The following is a 26,059-nucleotide window of genomic DNA, read 5'->3' as shown; positions in this document are numbered from 1 at the left end:
GACTGGCGCAGTTTTAGCCACGAAGTTATCACCGCGAGCTTGAACTCTGCCAAACCACAATTTTTGTGCAGATAATTATAAATTGTAAGTAAAATTTCTTCAAAGTTCATATTAAGGCACATTCCTTTTCTCTCTCCTCAAACCGTCTAAGGTAGACGAGAAAATGCAGACAAAAGAAATAAAATGATTCCTCACGCTAAAATTTTCATCAGGTCCGATCCAATTTAATGTTCACTTTTTAGCGCAAGTTGAAGAAAGGGTCACTTTGTCATTAGCTCGGATTGAGGGAAGTTGGAACGATGGACCTTTTGATCCGCAGGAAGGGAGAGATACATGTCCTTTGTGAAAGAGTACTAATTATGAAAGATTATGGTAAATATTACTACGTATGTATGACGCCAGTGGAGTTATTATTTCGTTGAAATACGTAGAAGAACCAGAGTAATAGGTACAAAAGTGTAATATGAAGATTAAATACAAATGTTACCTAAAAGAGAATTAATTAAAAATCCTGTGGAAACTCTTCGATTTTCTGGTATAAAAAAAATTTTACAAAAAAAATAAAAACCGACTTCGTTACACAAACACTAAAAATTGAAAAATAATTTAATTTATTACCGAATATATTATGTATACAAGAGTTAATATAGTTCCATAATAATACTTTTTGGTGCCGGTGCCAATTAGCTTTAGCTGCGCGAATCGTCTAGACTTCATATTTTTATGGGACTCCACAATGGCACCTCATTGGCACCGACCCCAAAAAATATTATTATGGAACTATATTAACTCTTGTATACATAATATATTCGGTAATAAATTAAATTATTTTTCAATTTTTAGTGTTTGTGTAACGAAGTCGGTTTTTATTTTTTTTGTAAAATTTTTTTATTTCACAATTTTTAGTGGCTCCATGGAATTATGCTATGACTGGTTAAAAATCTACTGTTTACTAAGCTATTACACTGATTGCGAGCAATTTACTCTTATCCGTTGAGGAGTTCCAGTATCTATCTTCGAAGATGTTCATCAGATCTTCACCAAATTGAAATGGGACCAACTTTGAAGTATACCCTTTCAAACAAAAAAAGAATTTTCAAAATAGGTCCAGGCGTTTTCGCGTAATCGGGGAACATACATAAAAAATAAAAAAAAAAAAAAAAAAAAAAAAAAAAAAAGATTCCGACGAATTGAGAACCTCCTCCTTTTTTTGAAGTCGGTTAAAAAGAGGCCTATATCCTTCCCCGGGATGCAGCTATCGCTGTACCAAATTTCATCAAAATCGGTTGTATGTATGGGCCGTGAAAGGCTAGCAGACAGACAGAAACACTTTCGCATTTATAATAAAAAATGTTGTTGTCTTATAAAATTGTCAGCTGTTTAAGCATGAATGTATTAAGAGATAAGTAATCGCCAGCAAAATGTTAATCTCGCTTAACTAGCTCGACGCCGCGACGCGCCGCGCGCCGCGGAGCAGATTACAGGAATGCCGGAAATATTGCGCAGCTGCTTTATTTAATGCGTGTTTTATTATCTTTGCCCTAGTTACTACCTGGATTTACTTGTTCTTATTAGAAAAAGATTTTTTTAAAAACTCAAACTAACTTTCACAAGGTTCTTCGGAATACCTTTGTATGCCTTCTATCGAGAAAACCCGTAAGAAACTCGATTGAACCAGTGGTATATGAACTTGACGATTCAAAAGTACTTGTAAAAGTTTATCCAAATAAAAATCTATCTATTTCTATTTAGGATATTACGGCCCTGTTTCATGTCAGGCGGTTAAAGTCATCTCACGGTTACCGTTAAACTTAGACCGTCAATAAAAGCTAAATAGGTTGCACAGGACAGGGTTTTTTAACGTCGAACTAACATTTGATCTTCTACCTTTGTGCAACCGACTAGTATTTGAAGACCCCTCAGTAGATGGAGGAATTCAGAACACGAGTGTAGTCAGGGCGTGTCAGATCAGCGAGTTCACTATAACATAAGCATCACGATCAACCCATAGCGGGCTCACTACAGAGCACGAGGCTCCTCTCAGTATGAGAAGCATGCAGGATTTGTCACTATGTTTTCCTTCACCGTTAAAGCGAGTGATAAATACCCGGCTGAGTTTGTTGTGCTCAGACCGGGGCGCGTTTGGAACCCTCGTAAAATGATCACCACTAAGTAGATAAGTACTTACAAATCCAACAACCGACAATCAAAAAGTGTAATTTGGCACCTATTTTGAATAAATTATTTGATTTGATATTTAATTTCTTAAAGCGCACATAACTTTGAAAAGTCAGAGGTGCGTGCCCGAGATCAAACCCCCGACCTCCCGAATAGGAGACAGACGTCGTAACTACTAAGCTATCACGGCTCTTAAAATAATATTTGCAAACAATAAAGTACTCCTCCTGGAAAATTTTATAGGAATAAGGATAGCAATTAGTAAAACAGCTTGGTATTAGTTTAAGACTTTTTGCACTACAACTTTAAATTACTTGACGTAATTTGTTTGTCAACTAAATTGTCTGCGCTTTGTTTGCTCTACCGAGGAGGTACTCTAGCGGACAAATAAAGAAATTGTCGTTGTAAGAGGAGGCGACTGGCGAGACAAAAAGTGCAAGCTGGCGGCTTAAAGGCTTAAACTGAATTACAGAGCGCGTTAACATGTCGCGGCTAAGCCGGCGCTAAATTACAGGCACCCCGGCACCCGCCGCACCCGCACCGCACCCCCGCCGCACCCGCACCGCACCCCCGCCGCACCGCGCCGCACCCGCACCGCACCCCCGCCGCACCGCGCCCGCCCACTAGCGTCGGCGGTGCGGACGATTTGTTAGCGAGCTATTTTTCTAGCGAATTAGCGCATTTACAACATTAGTAGTGTACGGTGACCACGAATAGCTTCCTGCGGGGGAATATCCCAACTCCCTAACTCAGTGATCAACATCACAGTTAGGCAACTTCTAACTAAAAGTCGAGACTTCCTGCTTCAAGTGTTAGTAGTTAGTACATTTGAGTCAGGTAGCCCTAGTTTTCTATAATTTTACATCACCATAGCATTATATTTGACATATCATTGATTCAGGATAAAACCGAAAGTTCCCTTACTCTAGTTCACTCTATCGACACTAAAAGATAGGCCCTACTAAGCTTATATATTTTTAAGTAGCTGATAGCTGCGAGGTCATCCGCGTAGATTTACGTTTTCAAAAATCCCGTGGGAACTCTTTGATTTTCCGGGATAAAAAGTATCCTATGTCACTCTCTAGATCTTTAACTATATCCATGCAAAAAATTACGTCGACCTGTTGCTCCGTTGCGACGTGATTGAAGGACAAACTAACAATCCAATAAACAAACACATGTTCGCATTTTATAATATAGGTCAGTGGCGTGGACAGAGTTCAAAACCACGGTAAGCATTAGTAAGATAAGCCTTAGATACACCTTATATAGACCTACTGAATGGCAGGTCATAAAGAAAAATGGGCACTGTCATTTCAACTAGGGTAAGCAGTACGTTTATGCCTCTATGAATTGCATGGTCCATTGAAGGTTTTCTACGGAGTTATGTATTCTGTGGCAAGGCATCCGTCGTGTCGTCGTAACATCACGTCAACGCACAACTACTTGTGTTGCCGCCTTCCCGCCTTCACCCGAGCTCCGACTCGTAGACTGTTGAATGTTTCATGCGAATAGCGATGAGCGACACACATCTACGATGCGAATAGAATCAGGGAAAAACCGGCCAAGTGCGAGTCAGACTCGCGCACCGAGGGTTCCGTACTACAATCGTATTTTGTCGATATTTTGCACGATAGATAACAGATTTCAGATTTTTCCCCTTAAGTGTGCTATAAGACTTGCCTACCTACCAAATGTCATGATTCTAGGTCAACAGGAATTAGTACCCTGTAGGTTTCTTGATAGACAAAAAGTGATCCTATAAAGGTTTCTTTCCATCCGGCTTTTAATTATTATTTAACTAGGGCAATAATAACAGTTATAACTAAAACAAAGTCACATTATCTGTCATATTTCATCAAGTCTCAATGCCGCTCAAAAATCTAAGCCCATGACATTGATACATTGTTCTCCACAGACGCGTGACAGACAAAACAATCATAACGAACGGACGGACAGTTCATCATTGTCGAAACTCAGAGTACTTTCCCAATCTCGCTCATGAATCTGTTGGAGTTGAGAATTCCAACTAACTACAAGTATTTTCGTCAACGTCATTGATATAGAAAAACTACTATGTAATAGACACCGAGTCCAGAATAACGCCCTTTACAGGTGTACAGCGTGACTGTGACGGCTTTCACTTTTGGGCTAGGGTGACAGTGAGACAGTGAAATTGAATTACTTGATTTTTAAATGTTGTATAGAAGCAGGCGTTACTTTGCGGAAGTCCATGATATACAATGAACCAAAAGCTTAATTTGCTATAATCCGCTGAAACAGGTCGAATCTGTATGGTGCAACATGCAGCATGCGACATGCACCGCCCGTCCTCCCACTGCTAAACATGTAGGAAGAAGCAGCCACCAGGCAAGCAATACGCACCACCACCACGCAGCACCACCCAAATCCCAAACACACTCGACGCACGTTTCGCCCGACACCAGAGCATCCTCAGGAGATGTACACCTCACAATGCAGAATTGCATTTTTTTTTGCAATTATTTCGGATAACGACCAATTTACATTTTAACCTTTATAACATTGTCATATTATGTTAATGTCAACATTAATCTTATATATCTATATATATATATAAAAGGAAAAGGTGACTGACTGACTGACTGACTGACTGACTGACTGATCTATCAACGCACAGCTCAAACTACTGGACGGATCGGGCTGAAATTCGGCATGCAGATAGGTATTATGACGTAGGCATCCGCTAAGAAAGGATTTTTGAAAATTCGACTCCTAAGGGGGTGAAATAGGGGTTTGAAATTTTGTAGTCCACGCGGACGAAGTCGCGAGCATAAGCTAGTATAATATAAACTAATTGAAACTTTGCACTTAAGTTTTTAGAAACGAGGATATTTTTTAAAATTTGTGTGTGTCTTCGTTATTGTATCAATGTGCTAACTGGATGGGGTAAGGTAACTCGGTAAAGTTGCAGTTAGTAGTTGTGGGGCTTTGGTCCACACTTGTCAGTCGCCGCGGCTCCCGAGGGACGTGTCCGCTGTCCCACTCCACTTGGTCACCAGTCACCACCATCAGCCAAACGCCAAGACGAGCCAAACTAAAGGACGGGGCACTACGTACCTTTTCTCGAAGTCGTATTTTCGGGCTCATTATATACCGTATATACTTAGCTATTTGCCGAGTTGCTCTAGATCCCAGTAGTTAGCTGCTTCGGCTGCGTATAATGCGCTTTCGGGTTCAAGTTCCGAGAGGGACAAAAAGTTACCGGGGCATTTCTGTCAAGATATTTTCAGTATAGGTCCCGCAAATTGCTAATGCGCGTGACCGCCATTTTAGTGACTTGACTAGAGTTTCGAGCTGATGGTATATTTTTATTTCGGCTGAAGTCAAAATGACGTCATTTCGATGTCAATGAGACATGGTTCCAGCGCAATAGCAATTTGCGAGACTTAGAAGCAGCCCGGAGTTGGAAAGTTGGAAGCATCACCGTGCCTTGGAAATCATTTAGTTATTTTTAAGTATTTCCATATTTTGAGGGAGTACCATTTGTTATTTCCATTTACTTCTATCTGTTTATTCACATCTGTTTTATTTTGCTTCTCTATGTACTTCTACTATTGTTTTTAAATCTTCGCTTTCTCTTCCTAGACTCGTAAATTTTATAATCTGTAGAATCTCTAGCAATATTCTGTATCGCTCACAAGGGAGTGATACACACACCAACTTCTTGCGAACAAAATAGAAACTTTTTAAATTTGTCGGAAAGTGAGCTACTTTAAGAAAATGTATATTTAGAAAATGGTATTCTCAATTTCTCATTATAAGAAGTGAAGTTTAAGAAGAAGATATAGAAGCTTAAACTCATTTTATTTCTTGTGAAGTTCAGGAATATTTCTAAATCTATAATATAAAAATGAATCAATAAATGTGTTGCTTATTGCAAATCTCGAGAACAGCTGAACCGATTTCGCTAATTCTTTTTTTATAATATTTCTTGAAGTACGAAGATGGTTTTTACGGAGAGAAAAAATTAATTCAATCTCCCCGTCAATTTTCTAAACTCCACCCGAGCGAAAAAGGGGCGTGTCAGCTAGTCTGTAATATAAAAATTAATCAGTAAATGTGTTGCTGATCGCAAATCTCGAGAACCGCTGAACCGATTTCGCTAATTCTTTTTTATAATATTCCTTGAAGTACGAGGATGGTTCTTACGGAGAGAAAAATTTAAAAAATTTGAATCAACTGTTAGGCGGAACGAAGTTTACCGCACGCCAGGGCAGCTAAGTAGTTTTCAATGGAAATATCAATTCAACTAAACTATGATATGACATTTCGTTATCTATGTAATTATTTTGCTAAAAATAATGTTCAAAATATTTTTTAGACCTACACAGTACAGATTTAGTTCAAGTTTATACCACTAGTAGTATCTTAAAAAGTCACTTGTTATCGGTTATCCAAATACATCGCAACTGCAAAAGTACAACTAGATTTGAGAACTACAGTTACTAGTTTTAATTAAACATTGGGGCCGATTCTCTTGTACACAATCTTTAAACTAAACTAAATTAACAGGTCTAAATCTAGTGCTATCCTTTTCCGCAAGCAACATTATGAAAAGGATAGCATTAGATTTAGACGTGTCATTTTAGTTTAGTTTAGAGATTGTGTACAACGGAATTAGCCACAATAACTATCCATACTAATATTATGAATGCGAAAGTGTGTCTGTCAGTCTGTCTGCCAGCTTTTCACAGTTCAACCGTTCAACCGATTTTGATGAAATTTGGTACAGAGTTAGCTAATATCCCGGGGAAGGACATAGGCTACTTTTTATTCAGGAAAATTAAAGATTTCCCGCGGGATTTTAAAAACCTAAATCCACGCGTACGAAGTCGCGCGCATCATCTAGTAAAAATATAAAGGTAAAAGACGATGAACCCGTGAATATTGAAGTTTGAAAAGAAAAAGTAACAAAAATAAATACTGAGCACTTCCCAGCGAGTTGTTTCGGCGAGTGTCGGGGGCCGATAGCGGCGATCGAGAGAGTTATACAAACTTTTCTTTGTTTTATTCCATCCTCCCTTTGTTGGATCCCGTCTGGAGTCAAATCGTTTTCCGATACTGCTCATGTGTAATGGACAATCATACACGCCACGCGCCGCGCCCGCACACTGCGGAGATTTGCTGATTTTGGGGAATGCCCGATTTATGGACTCGTAATCGATGAAATTTAAAATTTTATGGCCACTTTAATGTTCCAATCTTGCTCTGCGCTTGCAATAGATAGCTTTATATCATCACCAACTTATAATATTGGAAACGGAAAGATTTATTTTTAAGCATATCTACCTATATACCTAGCAGAGGCAAGTCCGTCTGTAGAAAGCTCTTCCAGAGTAGGTATGGTGCTGAATCTCTTCTCCAACTTATTACAAAAAAATACTTTTTTTTTCTAATATTTCAAAAAAGTTTAAGCATAGGAAATTGTTGCTCATTTTTTGAGTAGTCATATTAATTAGCCCTTTTTGATTTGAATTATGTTGAAATAGTAAAGTTTGAAGCATTAAGAAGATTAGCAACAAATACATCATAGAAAGATAGTAGATAGAATATAGAATAGAAGCACACAAAAAATATTACGTAAACACAAAGACAAAAACAAAGAAACTTAAACTAAAAAATAATTGTATGCAAAGGCGGCCTTATTGCAATTGGCCTCACAGCAATATCTACCAGGCAACCTTTGGTGAAAGGAGAAACTAGGTCATTCATTCATCGTCTACATCTAACGACGACGACGAATCACCATTACCTTAATAAATGCGAAAGTGTGTTTGTTTGTTGGTTTATCTTTCAATCACACTACAACGGATGACGTGATTTTATCCATGAATATAGTTAAAAATCTGGAAAGCTACTTTTCATCCCGTTAAATCAAAGAGTTCCCAACAACATAAATCTACGTGGTCGAAGTAGCGAGCATTAGCTAATTATATACCTACTCAGTACGCTTCACAAAGAACATACGTTTGTCAAATATTTAGTTAAAAACAGACATTGAGAATGCCTTATTAAGCTAACATAAACAAAAACAGTTTAAATAACCAATCACATCGAGATTGCTACAAGCGACTACAGCAAAACATCATTAATAATACTGGGAGCTATAAACGGTAAAGGGAATTCCTAACTAGCCCTTCAAAACACAAGACCTATTCCTGCACGCAAAGTGAACCTAAGTATAGCCAGTTTTGACGTTAACACTTAACTGCATTAGGAAATTGATATCAGTTAAAGCCCTAGCGCACTAGAAGCCCAGCCTTGATCCTTGAGGGGAAAACCCCAAAATTTTCAGCTCCTAATATAGGAAAACTTGTACATAACTGAAGACAATATATAAATAAATCTTTTGTATTGACATTATTTTAATTTATCAATTTTTGTTTATTTTATACTTAGAGAGCAATCTCCCACACTAACCGCCGTACTCAGAGTCGCAAATCCTTACTTAAGATTGAGTTAAAACGAGACAGATTTATGTGAGAGATAGCGCGATCGAATATGCAACGTTTGCCGTCCTAGTGAAATATTGCCCTAAAGGCTGTGTCAGACGGCGCATCCATTGCTTTTTTTTGAAGCGTCACGATTAAACTGTATCATCTGAATCCTCATCTCTTTCAAATGGATAATGGTGAGTAACAGTAGACAAGTGAGACACAATACATTCAATGTGTTTTGAATTTAGGCATCCTAGTGAGATATGACCCTAAAGGTAGCGTCAAACTCCCGGACTTTCCAATCACGAGCAATGACAGCTATCGAGTCATACACCCTGGCGACCACCGCGCCACTATTTCATATGTCACGATTCAGGAACCGGGATAATATGAGAAATTGGTTTACTTGCTTCGTGCAAGTGAATTCGTGAATTCGTGCATTATTTAGGACGGTTAATACAGCTTTTGAAAATCAATATTATCGATTACTATGAAACATTACCTACTTTTTGAAAAAATATATAGTGGTATGGCTTTGCTGCATAATAGGTATAGACCTGTTGGCGAGTGATGATGTAGCCTTAGATGGCGCGCGCTTGCTTAGAAGGTGTCTTTCCAATCTTGACGTAAAGGTGCCCATATTAAAAGTGGAGGGAAAAACTGATATCGGAAGGACGTTCCATATCCTAGCGATCCGAATCAGAAACGAGGGAGCAAATCGCTTCGTACTCTATGTCGGTGAAGTTTTGACTACGTACGGGTGCCTCTAGTGTAGTATACATGTAGTACCAGTGGTTTAAAGAAATGATAATATTTTTACTATGACTGAAACATTAAAGGTGAAAGTACGTGAAATACTTAAAGGTCCTGAATTGATATTTGAAACACAAACACAACAGGCTCGTATATTGTTGTTTGTGTTTAATTATTCCATGCTTACTTTTCATCTCAGTCTATATCAAAAAGAAACATCGCAGAAACACGAGCGTGTAGGAGAACCAGATAAATGAATTAGAAAATGAATCATAATTATGTAGATCAAATTAATTTTCGAATCTTTATTCATGCTAATGTTATAAATGCGAAAGTGTGTCTGTCTGTCTACTAGCTTTTCACGGCCCAACCGTTCAACCGATTTTGATGAAATTTGGTACAGAGTTAGTTTATATCCCGAGGAAGGATATAGGCTACTTTTCATCCGGGAAAATTGATGAGTTCCCACGGGATTTTTAAAAACCTAAATCCACGCGTACGAAGTCGCGGGCATCAGTTAGTTCACTATAATGAAGCCCTTAAATTATTTTGTAAAACAATCATATACAGAGAGATCTTAATAATGGTATTCAGTTTAAAAGCTAAAGAACAAAGGTATAAAATAAACAAAATAATTTCGTTTGGTGTATAACTAAGTTGTCTGCGCAACACTTTGTATTTTTTTACAACATCAAAGAAACAACAATTGTTGCAGTAGTTGTAACAACAGTAGTCGTAACTCAGACAGAGTTGGTACTCCACGAAAAGTATCAAACTTTAATAAGTTCGGAATCTCATTACAACTTGTAGTATTTTATACGACCAGTTAGATGAAAACAACGAAGTTAAACTTTTGCTAACTGAACATTTTGCTTTACTTTTTAACTCAGATATTATGAAATCTCTAGCCATATTATAAACGTGAAAGTTAGTTTATTTGTTTATTGATTTGTTGATTTTTCTCTCAATCCTGGCGTAACGGAGTAACGGATTGATGTGACTTAATGCATGAAAGACAGGACATTGGCTACTTCCTATTCCGGAAAATCAAAGAGTTCCTATGGGACTTCAGAAAATCTAAATCCACGTGGATGAAGTCGTGGCATCAGCTAGTCTAAAGTATATAAATCACAATAATTAGAATGTAAGTATCTGATACAATATGTAGGCTACTTAGCAATAATTTATGAACGTTGTACTCACTTCACATGTAATTTGCGTCTTTGGCACCTTTAATAGGTACATTTCGGCTGTAAAAATATCCTCTTTGTAATAATTATTGTCTAAAGTAATAGAGTATTTTTATAATTGTATACAAAGGTTTTCTTTCTTTGCTAACTCATTACTCATGTCTCAAATTAACTCAGATGGTAAAATCTAAGAAGTTCTAACTACGAGCAAGAGATTCAAAGTACAGTGAGGCCATTTATAGCCCATTAGTTTTATGTCAGAACATCAAATCGGCGGTAGTTAGGATCCACAAACAGCACATGTTTTGTTCTAGTCGGCGGAGGGCCGGAGGGTGATCGATCCGAGGGACATGACGAACCCTCGCGAAGTCCCGCACATGTAGGGTAGTAAAATCTTGATAGGCAATCTTATCTTCAAAATCTTAGACAATTTATAGGGTTTTATCGGCTTTTCGGCTCTTATGTCCGAGATTTGATGGTGTAATCAATCAAAACTCTTATCAAACATGAGTCACTAGAGGATGCCCGCGACTTCGTCCACGTGGATTTAGGTTTTTCAAAATCCCGTGGAAAATCTTCGATATTCCGGGATAAAAAGTAGCCTATGTCCTTCCCCTGGACGTAAGCTAACTCTGCGCCAAATTTCATTAAAATCAGTTAAACTGTTTGGGCCGTGAAAAGCTAGCAGACAGACAGACACACTTTTGCATTTATAATATTAGTATGGATTTGAGCTGCTTAAAGTAGAATAAATTTTATAATTTAAAGTGAAAGATATAGGAGGTTTGAAATTTGAAGATGTTTTAAAAAGAGTAAATTGCTGATCTAGTCAGCTCTTACCAGTAAAGTCTGGTTTCCAAACCAGAAGCGGCATGAGAGCCATAAGTTGTTCTTATGATATTTGAATTGTAAAAATATTTTTACTTTGAAGTAGACGATGTTCTTTTAGAAGCAATTGCTGAATAAATACAAGGGTAACACCTCAAACTTGATATGACTTAGAACTTAGAAACTAAAACAAATTACAGTACAGATAAAATAATTGTAGAATTGAATAGTTACAATATTAAAAATTACCTGATGATTTAACAGAAAATGCAGTCTAATCCGGGCACCCTAGAGTGTCCTAGCTAGACGGCTGCAGCCCTACACACGCGCGACAGCAAATGCTTGCCGTGTCTCGGGCTCGGGCTCGGGCGGGGTGAACACCCGGCCGATGGGGATTTTTGTTTTATGCTAATCGAAAACTTTGCTGTTTTCTTTGCCAAATCCACCAAACGAGCATTGCTCCTTGTTTGTACAAGTTTTCCTTTCAACAAAGTTATTCTAGAAGTTTGAATCTTTTTCTTCATCAATCCATAAGTTATACGGGACTAGAATGGTATAGTTAATTAGTTCAACGATTGCGCTGGTAAAGTGACATTGTTCTGAGTTAGTTCGTCATTGTAGTCGTCAACCGATAGACGTCCACTGCTGGACATAAGTTTCTTCCATATACCACGGTCTTATACCGCCTGGATTCTGCAACTCGTTCTGTCCACCTAGGGGGGATCTACTAACATAACACTTTCTGGTGCGAGATTACCACTTACCGTCCCAGCACATTGGCACCCCAACGTCTAACGGTTCTTAAAACTATGTGCCTCGCTCATTAGCATTCAACTTTGTGATGCATTAAGCTTTGTCGGTTACTCTGGTTCTTCTACAGATCTGCTCACTTGTGATTTGATCATGTAGAGAAACTTTGAGCGTACTCTTTTCATCCCTCGTTGAGTGAATCTGAACTTTCTTATGAGACCTGAGTCGCTAACTAAATAACAATGAAAGGTGAAAGATCAAATTATTTTTCTTTCAATTAAACCTTTAATGAAAAATATTTTGATTATAATTGCGGAGCTAGTACTTAAATGCATTCCTGTAGGAGGAATCTAATTTGATGCTGGATCAAAGGGACGAATTCTCGTTTGTGAAATGATAGGGCGATACAAAACACCTGAGTAAGGTCATGGTTCGTTGAATCACAGAACGGTACCTACACTGAATAGCCATCTAATATTTGTTTAGACCATTTAACTTCCCGTACGGTGGGGAGCGAGCGGGACGGCCGCGGGGTGTTTATTGCCAATAAATAACGTGTCCCGCTTTTTATCTCGTCCCGACCCCGGACTCGTCCCGGCTGATACAGTCGTAAACGCCGATACGTTCTTTAAGTAACGAGATTTTGTCAAGTTTCCTGCTAAAATAACAAACTGTAGTTTCCTTCCTTCCTCGTTTTTAGTGATACATAACTTTGGAAGTTTGGAACCGACAAATTCTCGATCCTCCAGTTGTACTTTACTTACTATAAGATTAATCTCTTTGCTATTGCTTGTAAAATGTTAAATTGGTTCCAGTTTAAGTCTAAATCATTATCATTATGTTCAACCCATCGCCGGCTATAAAGCACAGATCTCCTCTCAAAACGGGTTTGGCCATAGTCTACTACGCTGGATAAGTGTCAATGTATCTCTGATTAAAAATAGCTTAATTGATTTCAAAATGATTTTATTCCATGATCGGTTAGAATTTGGTTGTGATATCACTAAATGACAATGCATTGATGAAAACGAATAGAAAACTAGTTAATTTATGCATAAATAGTATCAAGCTCCCGAACGAAGGTTATTTCATGGAATTGATATATTTAGTATAAGAAGAAGCTCAACATAACATGAAACTTGGAAATAAGGTCAAACTCGACAGTAGCTAATGAATATTTATCGTGTAAACTTCGCCCCTCTTCGCGTGCAAGATCTACTTGTTTTCACACCTGCGAGTAATTACTTACTTTGATGTTATCCTCACAAGGTAAGATTTAATCTTTGGCGTTGCGAACTGTAGGAACCGCTGAAGTCTGTAACAGTGTACCTATTGTTATTCGTTGACCTACAATCTACATCATTAAAGACAATGCGGTAGGCACTCAGGTAGTAGGTACTACCTGCTCTAATCTGCATGAATTAGATTGTGATATGATTTTATCAGCCGTGGTAACCTAGTGGTTTTTTTATCATTGTGTTTCCTACATAAGCTGTTAATTTTATATCCGTTTAATTCTCAGTTCTGTCGCACGACTTATCCGTCTAAAAAATTTACATGCTTTAGCCGCCTGTAAATGGAATTATATGTTGACCTAACATATAAGGCTTAAAACATGTAAAAATTATATATAGCCATTATGCAGCTTATGCTTGCGACTTCGTCCGCGTGGACTACACAAATTTCAAACCTCTATTTCACCCCCTTACGGGGTTGAATTTTCAAAAATCTTTCTTAAAGTTTGCCTACGTCATAAGTCAGTCACCTTTTCCTTTTATATTTTTAGATTCTATTTGTTGTTCCCAATCAAATAAATTAAATTCTAGTTTTCGATTTAAAATATATTTTTTTAATAAGAAAACGGCTGAACCGTAACCGCAGTAGCAGAATTTTATTTAAGAACCTGATTCGTGCTCATAATATAACAGAAGAATTGATATTATTCATGTAATAAACTCGATATATCAAAGCTGAGAAAAAAGCTTGAACAATGCCTGATGAATATTTATCGCGCCAAGTTACAGCGCCTCGCCTCGCGCCTTGCGCCTCGCGCCTCGCGCCTCGCGCCTCGCGCCTTGCGCTGCCTCGCGTGTTCACACCTCAGCTCGGGTCGTAATTACTTCTATTTTACCTTTTACACCTGACCCACATTGATATGGGGGTGAACTGGACTTAAAGACCAAGCTAGAAATAATTAACTGAGCACTAGATTTTGAAGCCTACACAAGAACGGATAAAATGATAAGGACTCGATGAAGGATAAAGTGACTGACTGATATATAAATAATCGTACAGTTCATCCCACTGAAATTTGAGATCCTGTTGCTTATAACGTAGATGTTCCATGGAATGGACTTCTAAAAATTACTACCAGATTTTTAATTACGAATACAAGTTAGTTGTAGTACAGTATAAGTCAACTTTAGGACTTCAAATAACTTTGGGAGTTTTAGGATTTTAGTCAAATGTAAGTCACGAATACAAGTTAGTTGACAATAAAAGTCAATTTTAGGACTTGTTATACTTCAATTTTTTCTGCCGTGGTCATTTAGCACATTACATATTAGCAAAATTAAAAATTGCAGTTCAAAACAGCAATTCAATCATCTATCTTTCCCAGATTAAAAAATAGCGAGCAAACGAGCAAGGTTACCGCCGCCCATAAGCACTAATTGCAGCACCAGAGGTACCACAAATGCGTTGGTTGTTGATCCGTCCTTTGAATAATGTCTTGAGCTAAAAAAGTATGCCAATTTTTACGGTCCTTAAGACAGCACAAAATTTTTTTAAACCAACATCAAAAAGGAAGAGTTTTCAATGCAGTGTTACTTTTACATGACTATTATCCTCTAGTTTACAACCTGGATTTGCGTGAGTATATTTTTACAGCAACTGAAATTCAAAACCTATTGAATATAGAATAACACGTTCCCACTAGAATATACCGTGAATTTATATGGATACCACTACCGCTCTAAACAGTCTCACCTCGCAAGGCGAGTACGATTATTCGCTTTGTAATATATTCGATACGTGCCTGAAAGCTGCGAGAGCTTTCATAAGCTTTCCTTTCCCATATCACAATCACGTTCCGCACTACCCCTCTACCCCTCTACCGCTACCCTCTACCGCTACCCCTGATACCAACCTCTCTACATTCTACTGTCGCAGATGTTCTTTTTTACTTACACCTTTATTCGCTTACAATATGTGACACTTGCATTCAATAATATAATATTTTGTTAGAGGCAAATGATACTTTTAACGCTATACTCTTTTTGAATTTAGGTTTAAATATTATATATCCTACTGAAAAAGAAATTGAAATAAGTAAAATACCTACTCTTTTCAATCATTCATTTCATTATTTCTTAAGGCAGCAACAAACTATCGGACGTGTCCGTAAGCCGCAGCTGACAGCCGCGACAGATAGGTGTGCACAGTCGTTATGGACGCGGCTTGCGGATCAGTCAATCAGATCAATCAGTCAGTCGTCAGTCAGCTTTTCCTTGTATACATATATTATAGACTCAGTACTCATCACTGTGTCAGAAAGTTATTCTTTACTACTCAGGCCACAACGGCATTGAATAGATACAATTAAGAAAGGTGTGTCTGTTATCAGTAAAAAATATTGGAGTACATTTTAATAACAGTGATAGTCCTAAAAGGATGGTGATTACGGTCGGTAGGGATAAATTGAGCGATTGTCTACGGCCCCGCGTGGGCGTGGGCGTGGGCGACGGGTAATGGGTTCGATCTAATAGGGCTTGTCTGTTTGTCCGGTCAGTTATTAGTGGATGCGAGCGGTGGACTATTAGGCCGGGTGTGGGTGTAAGTGATCCATGTTGTACACGAGAAAGGTTTGTATTGATGTTTAGATTGATTGGGTTTGATTAAAGAGAGAGTCATAACTCACGGTATTTTGTTTTTCTTAGTAGGTACATAAGATTATGTTAAGAGGTACCTACCACAGGTAACTTTAAGTCTGCGGCCCACGTGGGAGCGGGCGCGTCCTGCGGCGCGTCCTGCGGGGCGGGCAGCGGGCGCTCTACCATACGTTTCATCCCGCTCGGCACCTGCTCTGGATTAGGATGCTTTCGCGCGTCATCCTTACAAGTTCTTGATATACGCTGGCCTCCCCGCAGGACGCACCGCTCGCACCTGGACCGCAGACTAAGGGACTAAACCACCACATTTCCTTAATCCATTCCTGTACCACTTATCCAGCGACTCGGTTTTGTAGTAGTACCTAGACGTTTTTTAATCACTCTACAGTTAAGTACTATTTACTACCTAACTAATGAAAACAAATTTATTTATAATATCAATATCAATTATTTACAGTTAATGCATTGCAATGCACTGTGCGAGTAACTGAATGAGCTGAATTTGTCATTCAATCATCATTTGTCGCATTCAGAGGAGGCAATACATAGGTATACACTGTAGGTACGTAATTATCAATGTGTTCAGAACTGATTTGATTTAACGCGTGAAAATTGCTCGCGTACACCCGAATGTAGATTAATTAATTGTGTGTGAGGTAATTTATTAATTGCCTTGTATTATTTTTATATTCTACTGTATCAACTGCATGAAGCATCCGCGTAAGTTTTTGATTTTAAAAATCCCGTGGGAACACTAGATTTACCAGGATTAAAAGTAAATATGTATCTATTTACAAATAGATTGACAGTTTTTATCGACTTTCATTGAATTTTACGTAGATATATTTCAGTTCAATCAGATAAATGATCCGCGAATACACAAACATTGTTTTTCATATATACCTAGCTATAGACTAGCTGAAAAATCTTAGAATTCGTAGTTGTTAGAGAAAGAGAAAACCTTGCAGAATTTCAAGTTTTATAGTCCCAGTGGTTTGAACTGTACGTTGCGTTGGTGTGTCAGTCAGTTTATACTTTTATAATTAAACCTGTTTAAGCCCGCGACTTCGTCTGCGTGGATTCAGATTTTTAAAGATCTCGTTGGAATTTCTCAAAATCCTTTCTTAGTGGAGTTCTTACGTGTAAAATACGTACTTTGCTATCAGTCAGTTTATCCTTTACCCTCATGCAGGAACACAAGTTACGTGTCAAGTGGCAACTTGTGAACAAATAAAAAAGAAAGAGCTGTAACTTTTTAGCTTTGTTGCAAACGAAGCGCAGCCATCTTAAGAAGTTGCCGTGTAACATTTACTAAGTTACAAAAACCGGTCAAGTGCGTGTCGGACTCGCGCAGTGTGGGGTTCCGTAGTCGCCCATCACAACATACAAGCTGTTTTACACTGGTTTGTTATTAAAATTATATCAGCGATATATCCAGCGCTCAGCTGTTCATTTTGAAAATACTTGAGTAATTTTCAATGAAATTTATCGACTCCAAGTACATTTTATAAGTTGGTCGATTATCACTCATTAACTTGTAAAGTCTCCTTACCTAGCTGTGATAGATTTCCATTTACTTCCATTAAATTTAATATATTAGCTAGTATATCCTAAAACCCGAAATACCTATCCAATCACCAATCACACCCCGTACTATTAGATAGACGAGAGAAAAATTATACCTATAGGGGAGCTACGCTAAAAAGTTTAGTAGGTAACTACTAAAAGTGTAATATAGCTAAGCCGCGGACGAACGGACAGACAGATGAACATAGCGAAACTATAAGGGTTCTTTGTTGATTAGGGAACCCTAACACAAAGCAGAAACAGTACTTCTCAAGCGCAGCACTCAGTTCATCTGACACCCTTATCTTTACAAGACGCTTCTTTCCACATGACACCAGTTTAGTGGAGAGCCACAAACAACATGACACCAGTTTAGTGGAGAGCTCCACAAACAACATGGCAACACTCACACACTTGGACAAAAAACGTGAAACAAGACCAAGTTATAACACTAAAACCCGTCTTCTTAGTTCTTAAGACTCTCGAGGGTTTTGTGTTTTATGTGCATCTACTCGTACGTTATTTTATACTTTCCTTTCACAATATAATAGGTCTGTATTGGCGTGACCTTTCACAATATAGGTAGGAATTGGAGTGACCTTTCACAATATAGGTAGGAATTGGAGTGACCTTTCACAATATAGGTAGGTATTGGAGTGACCTTTTACAATATAGGTAGGTATTGGAGTGACCTTTCACAATATAGGTAGGTATTGGAGTGACCTTTCACAATATAGGTAGGAATTGGAGTGACCTTTCACAATATAGGTAGGTATTGGAGTGACCTTTTACAATATAGGTAGGTATTGGAGTGACCTTTCACAATATAGGTAGGTATTGGAGTGACCTTTCACAATATAGGTAGGTATTGGAGTGACCTTTCACAATATAGGTAGGTATTGGAGTGACCTTTCACAATATAGGTAGGTATTGGAGTGACCTTTCACAATATAGGTAGGTATTGGAGTGACCTTTCACAATATAGGTAGGTATTGGAGTGACCTTTCACAATATAGGTAGGTATTGGAGTGACCTTTCACAATATAGGTAGGTATTGGATTGACCTTTCACAATATAGGTAGGTATTGGAGTGACCTATTTTTAAAACGGCTATAAAAATATGCCTAACTAACTTCTGTCCGCGACTCCGTCCGCGTGGACAACACGAATTTCAAACCTTACCTCCTAAGGGGTTGAATTTTTAAAAACTCTTTCTTATCTGATGTCTACGTTGTAATAGCTATCTGTCCAGTAGTTTGAACTGTGCGTTGATAGATCAGTCAGTCAGTCAATCAGTCAGTAAGCTTTTCTTTTACATATTTAAATTATTTATTATGTTATATTACACAATCTTTTGTTAATAAAACTAGCGAGCAAACAAGCAGGCGGGTCATCTGATAGATAGATAGATAGATAGATAGAAATACTTTATTGCACACAAAAATATTACAAACTATTACAAAAAAACTAAAACTAAAAAATAATTGTATGCAAAGGCGGTGATGTTAAGTGATTACCGCCGCCCATGAACATTTCCTGCATTGCTGACCTTTCAGGAATTCTTTGATCTTCCCCTTGAATAAATTTATATGTTGAAAAGTGGCAACACCGCTGAAGGGAGTTGGAATCTCTTGGAATATAAGAAAATAGTAAGAAGAAAAAGCCTATAATGATTAGTTTGGGAGATACACGGGAGCATATCAACATTCTATAATATCTAGCACGGCTTCCTTTTGAAGCCGTTGTCAAATAAAAAGGTATAAAGTTATTGTGCGGAAACACCATTATTATAAGCACTTGATTATTCAGAAATATACTTTATTCACTTGATATAAGACAGAATATAAGAAATACTGGGTGTTTGACGTTTTGTGGTTGACTATGGAGCCATTAAAAGGAGGAGTAAAACTTTTACAGCGCACTGTTAGTTTATGCGGCTTTGTCCGCGACTGTTTAGCGAATGTGCGTAAAACTAACCGTTGCATACCTACCTGCCAGTTGTAGACAATAGGTCTTTCTCTCGTTTTGTCTTACTTTACTCGCATGTGTTCTGTGGTCCTGGTAACAATACGGTTCTCTGTGTTGATGACGTTAGTAATGATACAGGTATACTTGGGGTATTTATGCTGCTAACCCGCCCTGGCTTTGCTCGGATAGAATTCCTGAAAAATGTACTTTTTTGGAAGACGCATAACCACAGTTCACGACAGTAGGAAACTTGTAACAGAAATAAGACACCACTGGCAGGCGTCAAATGTTACATACATTTGACGCTAGGTACTTAGCCTATGACTCGCATATTTTTCTTTGATTCCACGTCAGACATAGCCTAATATTTGACATATTATCGTCGATTCAGGATCAAACCGAGAGTTTTCTCATTCTAGTTCACTCTGGTCTGGTCTAACAGAGACTACATGCAAAATATCAAGTTTCTAGATTGTATGTTAAACGTTCCTGGCAGTGTAGGGTCCTTTTATACATTTTATAGAATATTTTCTCGAGTGACTAAAAATATTAGGAGGTACCTACTAACTAAGGCGTAGACAAACAAACATTTGTTAGATATAGCATAATATGTATTGTAGAAACGCAGAAATAGAGATTTTACTGTAATAAAATATCTATAATTTTCAACATACCAACATAAAATATTACTAACACGATTTTTTTTTTCATATTTCTATACAATTCAGAAAGGTCTGCATAAATTAACGTAATTTATTGATCTTCAGAAACACAGTTATGGCCATGTGCGTCTAAAATATCATGCAAACTTATATTTTATTAAAATATTGGAAAACTGTGTGAGAATACCTAATATAGTCAAATCTTATACGGTATCAGAAAGCGAGAGATTTGTAAAAGTTGATTCGATTTGTATTGAATAATGCATGCCTCGGCATACAAGAACAGAGCCTTATCTGATAGTGTTGTGTCGTCACGGGCAGGAACATATTGTCGTAAATAAACATGTTTCAACTGTAACACCTGAACCCAAACTGATTCAAACCCTACTCTTTATATAATAGAGTTAAAAGTTGGAGTTTCAGTTAGAATACAACTCAATATGCCATCATTAGTAACGTGTCATGTTATTAACAAAAACATTGTCATGGTCGGAAAATGTCCCGTTTTAATAAATTGTTTGGTGGGAACTGATGGGAATACGGAATTCTGTGATGTGTATAAGGCCTTTACACCAGTAACTTGTACTCTCGGAATAGCTTACGTGATTAACTTACGACAACAGACTAATGTACACTCTTGTACATTTTCACTAGTTTTGTTAATTAATTATTTGGTCGCGTCGACGAAAATCATGTCTTATGCTGTCTTCGAACAGTGCGTGTTGCCAGTGATGACATATGGATCCGAGACTATATAGTCGCTAACTATGGGCCTCATAAGAAAGCTCAGAGTCACTCAGCGGGCAATGGAGAGAGCTATGCTTGGAGTTTCTCTACGTGATCAAATCAGAAATGAGGAGATCCGTGGGAGAACTAGAGTAAACGATCGCTCAACGGGTTACGTCCCTACAGGAGACGTATGTCCAGCTGTGGACGTCTATAGGTTGATGATGATGATGAATTACTTACATAATTCACCCCTCCCCTCACTTTTAGAGCTCTGTGGATGTAAGAATACTTACAGCCAGGTAACAAGTAGAGTTTGTAAAGTTAAAATACCTGAAACAAAAAAAATTTAAAAAATTAATAAAATGTTTAAGGATCTAACTCCTATAAGTAGGTATGGTAACATGTACATATTTTAACTTTTTACTGAGTCTTACTAAAGTGTGACTTAATTAAATAAGTTTACTTATAAAAATGAAATCTTAGAGAGACATGCTTTCCAAATTTTATGAACTTTGTAAATCAAATCACGCAAAGTTTTTGTTGAAATTGAATTGAAACCAATATTTCTGAAGCTCAGGGCAAATGTTTAACTTTAATATAACGGGGACAAAAGTTTGTAAACCTTCCCAACAAAATTAAATATTTATTTCATAATTCCTACTTATTGATTTAAAACTCGAAAGACTTATGATAACTAAACTATTATAAACAACTAAACTATTATAAAATTTAGTTTATTATATTAGAGTTTAAAGAACTCAGATGTAATAAAAGACAGAATTTTGAAAAAAGGGGTGCTTAGACTTTGGCCTTCTGTTCTGAGGGTCCGATAACTTTTCGTAGATATGTATAGATAGGTACGTTCTAAGCAATCAAATATCACTAGCATCGTAAGGAAACCTGCATGCTTGAAAGTTGTTCATAATGTTCTCAAAGTTGTGTGACCAATCCGTTCAGGCCAGCGTGGTGGGCTATTCTGAGAGGAGACCTGTGCTACAAATAACTATCATCAACCTTCACACATAAGTACACGAAACATCAAATACATTACACGAGCGTCAATACGTGATGAAGATTGACGGGACTTCCTCCTGCATTATTCACTAACCATTCGTCCTCTGTCCTCTCCGACACCGGCCGACTTATGCCGACACTCACCGACACTCACCGACATCAGTCGACACTCTCCCAGATTGGCAATAACATAGAACTTCAAGCACCGGATTTGATCAATAATTTATAAAACTGGACGAATAGTTGACTCGAGAAAGTTCAAAGACTCTACAGCTGTTAAGGATTGTGTAAGAACATGAAACTATTCGATTGGGATTCTATGGAAATTACAATTGAATCTACTGAAACTATTACAAGTAAAGAGTATCTACTTACGATCATTATAAAAACTTGAAAAAAATATTTAGGTATAAGGCAGAGAGTGATACAATTTAAAAGAATAAAAACAATTATTTTAATGCAAATGAAAATACAAAAAACAAAAATACCAAACTTATTCTAGAACATAAAAATTACAAATCGAAAATATCATCTAAACCACCGCAACGAGGCAGGGTGCCCAGAACGCTGGCAGCGTTACCTCGTTAAAAACTATGATATTATTTTATAGAAAATAATATTATGATCCAAGAGATTTTCAAAAAGAAAAAAATTAGCAAGTTAAAATGGTTTTTATCGTTCAGGTGCTTATTAGACATTTATTTGTAAGTATTGGCTGTTTATAAGTTTGGCTGGTAGCATTTCATCGAGTCATTAGCGACTGATTGTCTTACATGATTTTTATCTTTTTGCACTATTCAGAAAATAATAGGAAAACCTGGACATCTCAGAAAAATTCTGGGAGAGAGAACAAAATATCTAAAACTCCGCTGAAATATGGACAGAAATCTACATAATGTGTAATTACAAAGTATTTTATGAACCAACTGAAATATGAAAATACAGTTCGGAAGAGCGTCGTAAATTTCAATATCCTTTAATCCCGGGTTGGTTCTAATCTCGAGTAATTCGGTCGCCCCTTTATTGAGGACCACCCCGGGACGACGGGATGACGCGGCGGAATGATAACAATCAACAATTGATATCACCCGGAGCACTCTGAGAGCTGGTGAACTACATGCTCTTATTGTTGTATACATTGCAAACTTTTGCTATGTACCTAATATTATTATGCAACTAGCTGATGCCCGCGACTTTTTAACAATCCCATGAGAACTCTTTAATTTTCCGGGACAAAACTTTTTGTAATCTTTTAGGCTACTTAGCCTATGTCACTCTCCAGGTCTTTAACTATAGCATACATAACCGTTGCAAAAATCACGTCGATCCGCTGCTCTTTGGCAACATGATTGAAGGACAAACCAATAAACCAACAAACAAACCTAATTTCGCATTTGTAATATGGGTAGCGATAAAATCTCAAGGATGTTTTAGGCGATTAGAGAACGTTGTCAGGTAAAATTCACAGAATCTCCTCCTTTTCCAAAATAAGTTTGGAATATTTGTATAATATTTTGGGAAAAAAAAAAGTAAAATGGCGGACTACTAGGTAGGCCAAAATCTGCAAAGCCCATTGCCTCGTGTAAAATGCTTCAAAAAAACGTTTACCGGCTCTTAGTCTAATTGAAATTACGCCAAGAAATGAGGAAGACGGTCTTTTTGACGAATTATTTTATCTTTTTACCTTCCAAAGGATCGTCGTATAACGTTACAAACGAATTTGACGACATCTTGAAATTTTAAGTGTAAAGATAATACTCTTTCTTGTCTGCTGACTGACTGTTCTTTTATTTTGTTATTTTTTAACCAACTTCACAAAATGCCCATACTTTACAATGTGTATTATCTAAATCTAAATATATAAAAGGAAAAGGTGACTGACTGACTGACTGACTGACTGATCTATCAACGCACAGCTCAAACTACTGGACGGATCGGGCTGAAATTTGGCGTGCAGATAGCTATTATGACGTAGGCATCCGCTAAGAAAGGATTTTTGAAAATTCAACTCCTAAGGGGGTGAAAAAGGGGTTTGAAATTTGTGTAGTCCACGCGGACGAAGTCGCGAGCATAAGCTAGTAATATATAAAAGAAAAATATGAATAACTGACTGACTGACTGATCTATCAACGCACAGCTGAAACTACTGGACGGATCGGGCTGAACTTTGACATGCAGATAGCAACTATGACGTAGGCATCCGCTAAGAAGGGTTTTTGAAAGTTCAACCCCTAATTAAATAGGGGTTTGAAATTTGTGTAGTCCACGCGGACAAAGTCGCGAACATAAGCTAGTTATTTATTTTAAAAAAGGGTTTGATAATGTGTCATTCCATATTAAAACATGGCCCTCCTTATGACACGTGAGTCGTAGCTCGTAACGGAAATTAACGAGCATTATCATCGACCAAATTAACCATTTCCACCCGGATATGAACCCCACACCCCACACCCCACACCCCACACTCGACGGTTTCCTACTCATTTACATTATTAAGCACATCATTTAGATAACTGCCTGCTATTTAAAGTACTTGTAATTCCAAAGAATTTATTTTCAATGTGAAATTGTTACTATAATACTAGCTATCCCATTTTTCAAAATTGGTGAGAAGGTTGAAATTTCAAAAATCCTTAAACATGTACCTACCTAGTTTTTCTTTGGTGTCGGAAAGCTTAAATACCAATTTTCACATCTATATATATAAAAGGAGAAGGTGACTGACTGACTGACTGACTGACTGACTGATCTATCAACGCACAGCTCAAACTACTGGACGGATCGGGCTGAAATTTGGCATGCAGATAGCTATTATGACGTAGGCATCCGCTAAGAAAGGATTTTTGAAAATTCAACTCCTAAGGGGGTTAAATACAGGGTTTGAAATTTTGTAGTCCACGCGGACGAAGTCGCAAGCATAAGCTAGTATTATATAATTTGAAAAATTACCAATTTCATTAATTTTAACTTAATTAATTTTCATCCGCTATTTAACTCTTCTTTGGTGGTAGACGTTCCAAAATTCCTTTCTTGGTGGGCCCCTACGTCATAAAAGGAAACTTAAAAAATTTCAATTCCTACCCCCAGCGATTTAGGCTGAGCATCAAAAGATCAATCAGTCAATCAGGACAAGTTGTTTTTAATGAGTAGATGTCTAATAAATTGATAAACAAAAAAAATAATTACGAATTTTGAAGTCATAAGATTTATTCCTAACTTAATTTATTCAAATCCATCTCACAAAATTACGAAATGCATTTTAGAAAAATTTCCCCATTCGCAAGCATCCATAAACCAAACCCGATCAAGAATTAGGTCAATCACATTACTTTGGCGGAAATTTGCGGAAATTGTTTGTACGCATTCCTAATTCCCAAGTCTGTTCGTTTTCAACCTGAAAATTTTCCCGTCATATTTTTGAAAGCGTTCCAGTAAAACTGGAGTTTTGACGACATTCCTGGCGCAGTGGTGAGCGCTATGGTCTCATATGTGGGAGGTCTCGGGTTAGATTCCAGGCAGGGGCAATTTGAGAATTTATAAATTGTAACGTGTCTTTGGTCTGGTCAGGTGGGAGACTTCGACCGTGGCTAGTTACCACCTTATCACGTTTGCCGCCAAGCGATTTAGCGTTCCGGTGTAATGCCGTGTAGTAAAAAAATTTTTACAAAAAAAATAAAAACCGACTTCGTTACATAAACACTAAAAATTGAAAAATAATTTAATTTATTACCGAATATATTATGTATACAAGAGTTAATATAGTTCCATAATAATACTTTTTGGTGCCGGTGCCAATTAGCTTTAGCTGCGCGAATCGTCTAGACTTCATATTTTTGTGGGACTCCACAATGGCACCTCATTGGCACCGACCCCAAAAAATATTATTATGGAACTATATTAACTCTTGTATACATAATATATTCGGTAATAAATTAAATTATTTTTCAATTTTTAGTGTTTATGTAACGAAGTCGGTTTTTATTTTTTTTGTAAAAATTTTTTATTTTACAATTTTTAGTGGCCCCATGGAATTATGCTATGACTGGTTAAAA

The 26,059-nt window shown here is 37.4% G+C and overlaps 2 protein-coding genes across 13 annotated transcripts in view; both read right to left on the bottom strand.

Annotated features, from left to right (window-relative positions):
• LOC138402909 (uncharacterized) overlaps positions 1-18,032 on the bottom strand; it is a 64,139-nt gene extending 46,107 nt beyond the window's left edge. The window contains exons 1-2 of the mRNA XM_069501440.1: positions 17,902-18,032; positions 16,150-16,342 (exon numbers count right to left, since the gene is read on the bottom strand). Of these exons, the coding sequence (XP_069357541.1) occupies positions 16,150-16,342; positions 17,902-18,032 (324 nt within the window). The remainder of the gene's footprint in view (positions 1-16,149; positions 16,343-17,901) is intronic.
• The window catches only part of LOC117986168 (collagen alpha chain CG42342), a 440,414-nt gene that overhangs the window by 191,357 nt on the left and 222,998 nt on the right, over positions 1-26,059 (bottom strand). The gene's annotated exons all lie outside the window — the stretch shown is intronic.

This window comes from Maniola hyperantus, chromosome 10 (genome assembly GCF_902806685.2).
Source record: "Maniola hyperantus chromosome 10, iAphHyp1.2, whole genome shotgun sequence".
NCBI lineage: Eukaryota > Metazoa > Arthropoda > Insecta > Lepidoptera > Nymphalidae > Maniola > Maniola hyperantus.
This window is presented reverse-complemented; position numbering and strand designations above follow the sequence as displayed.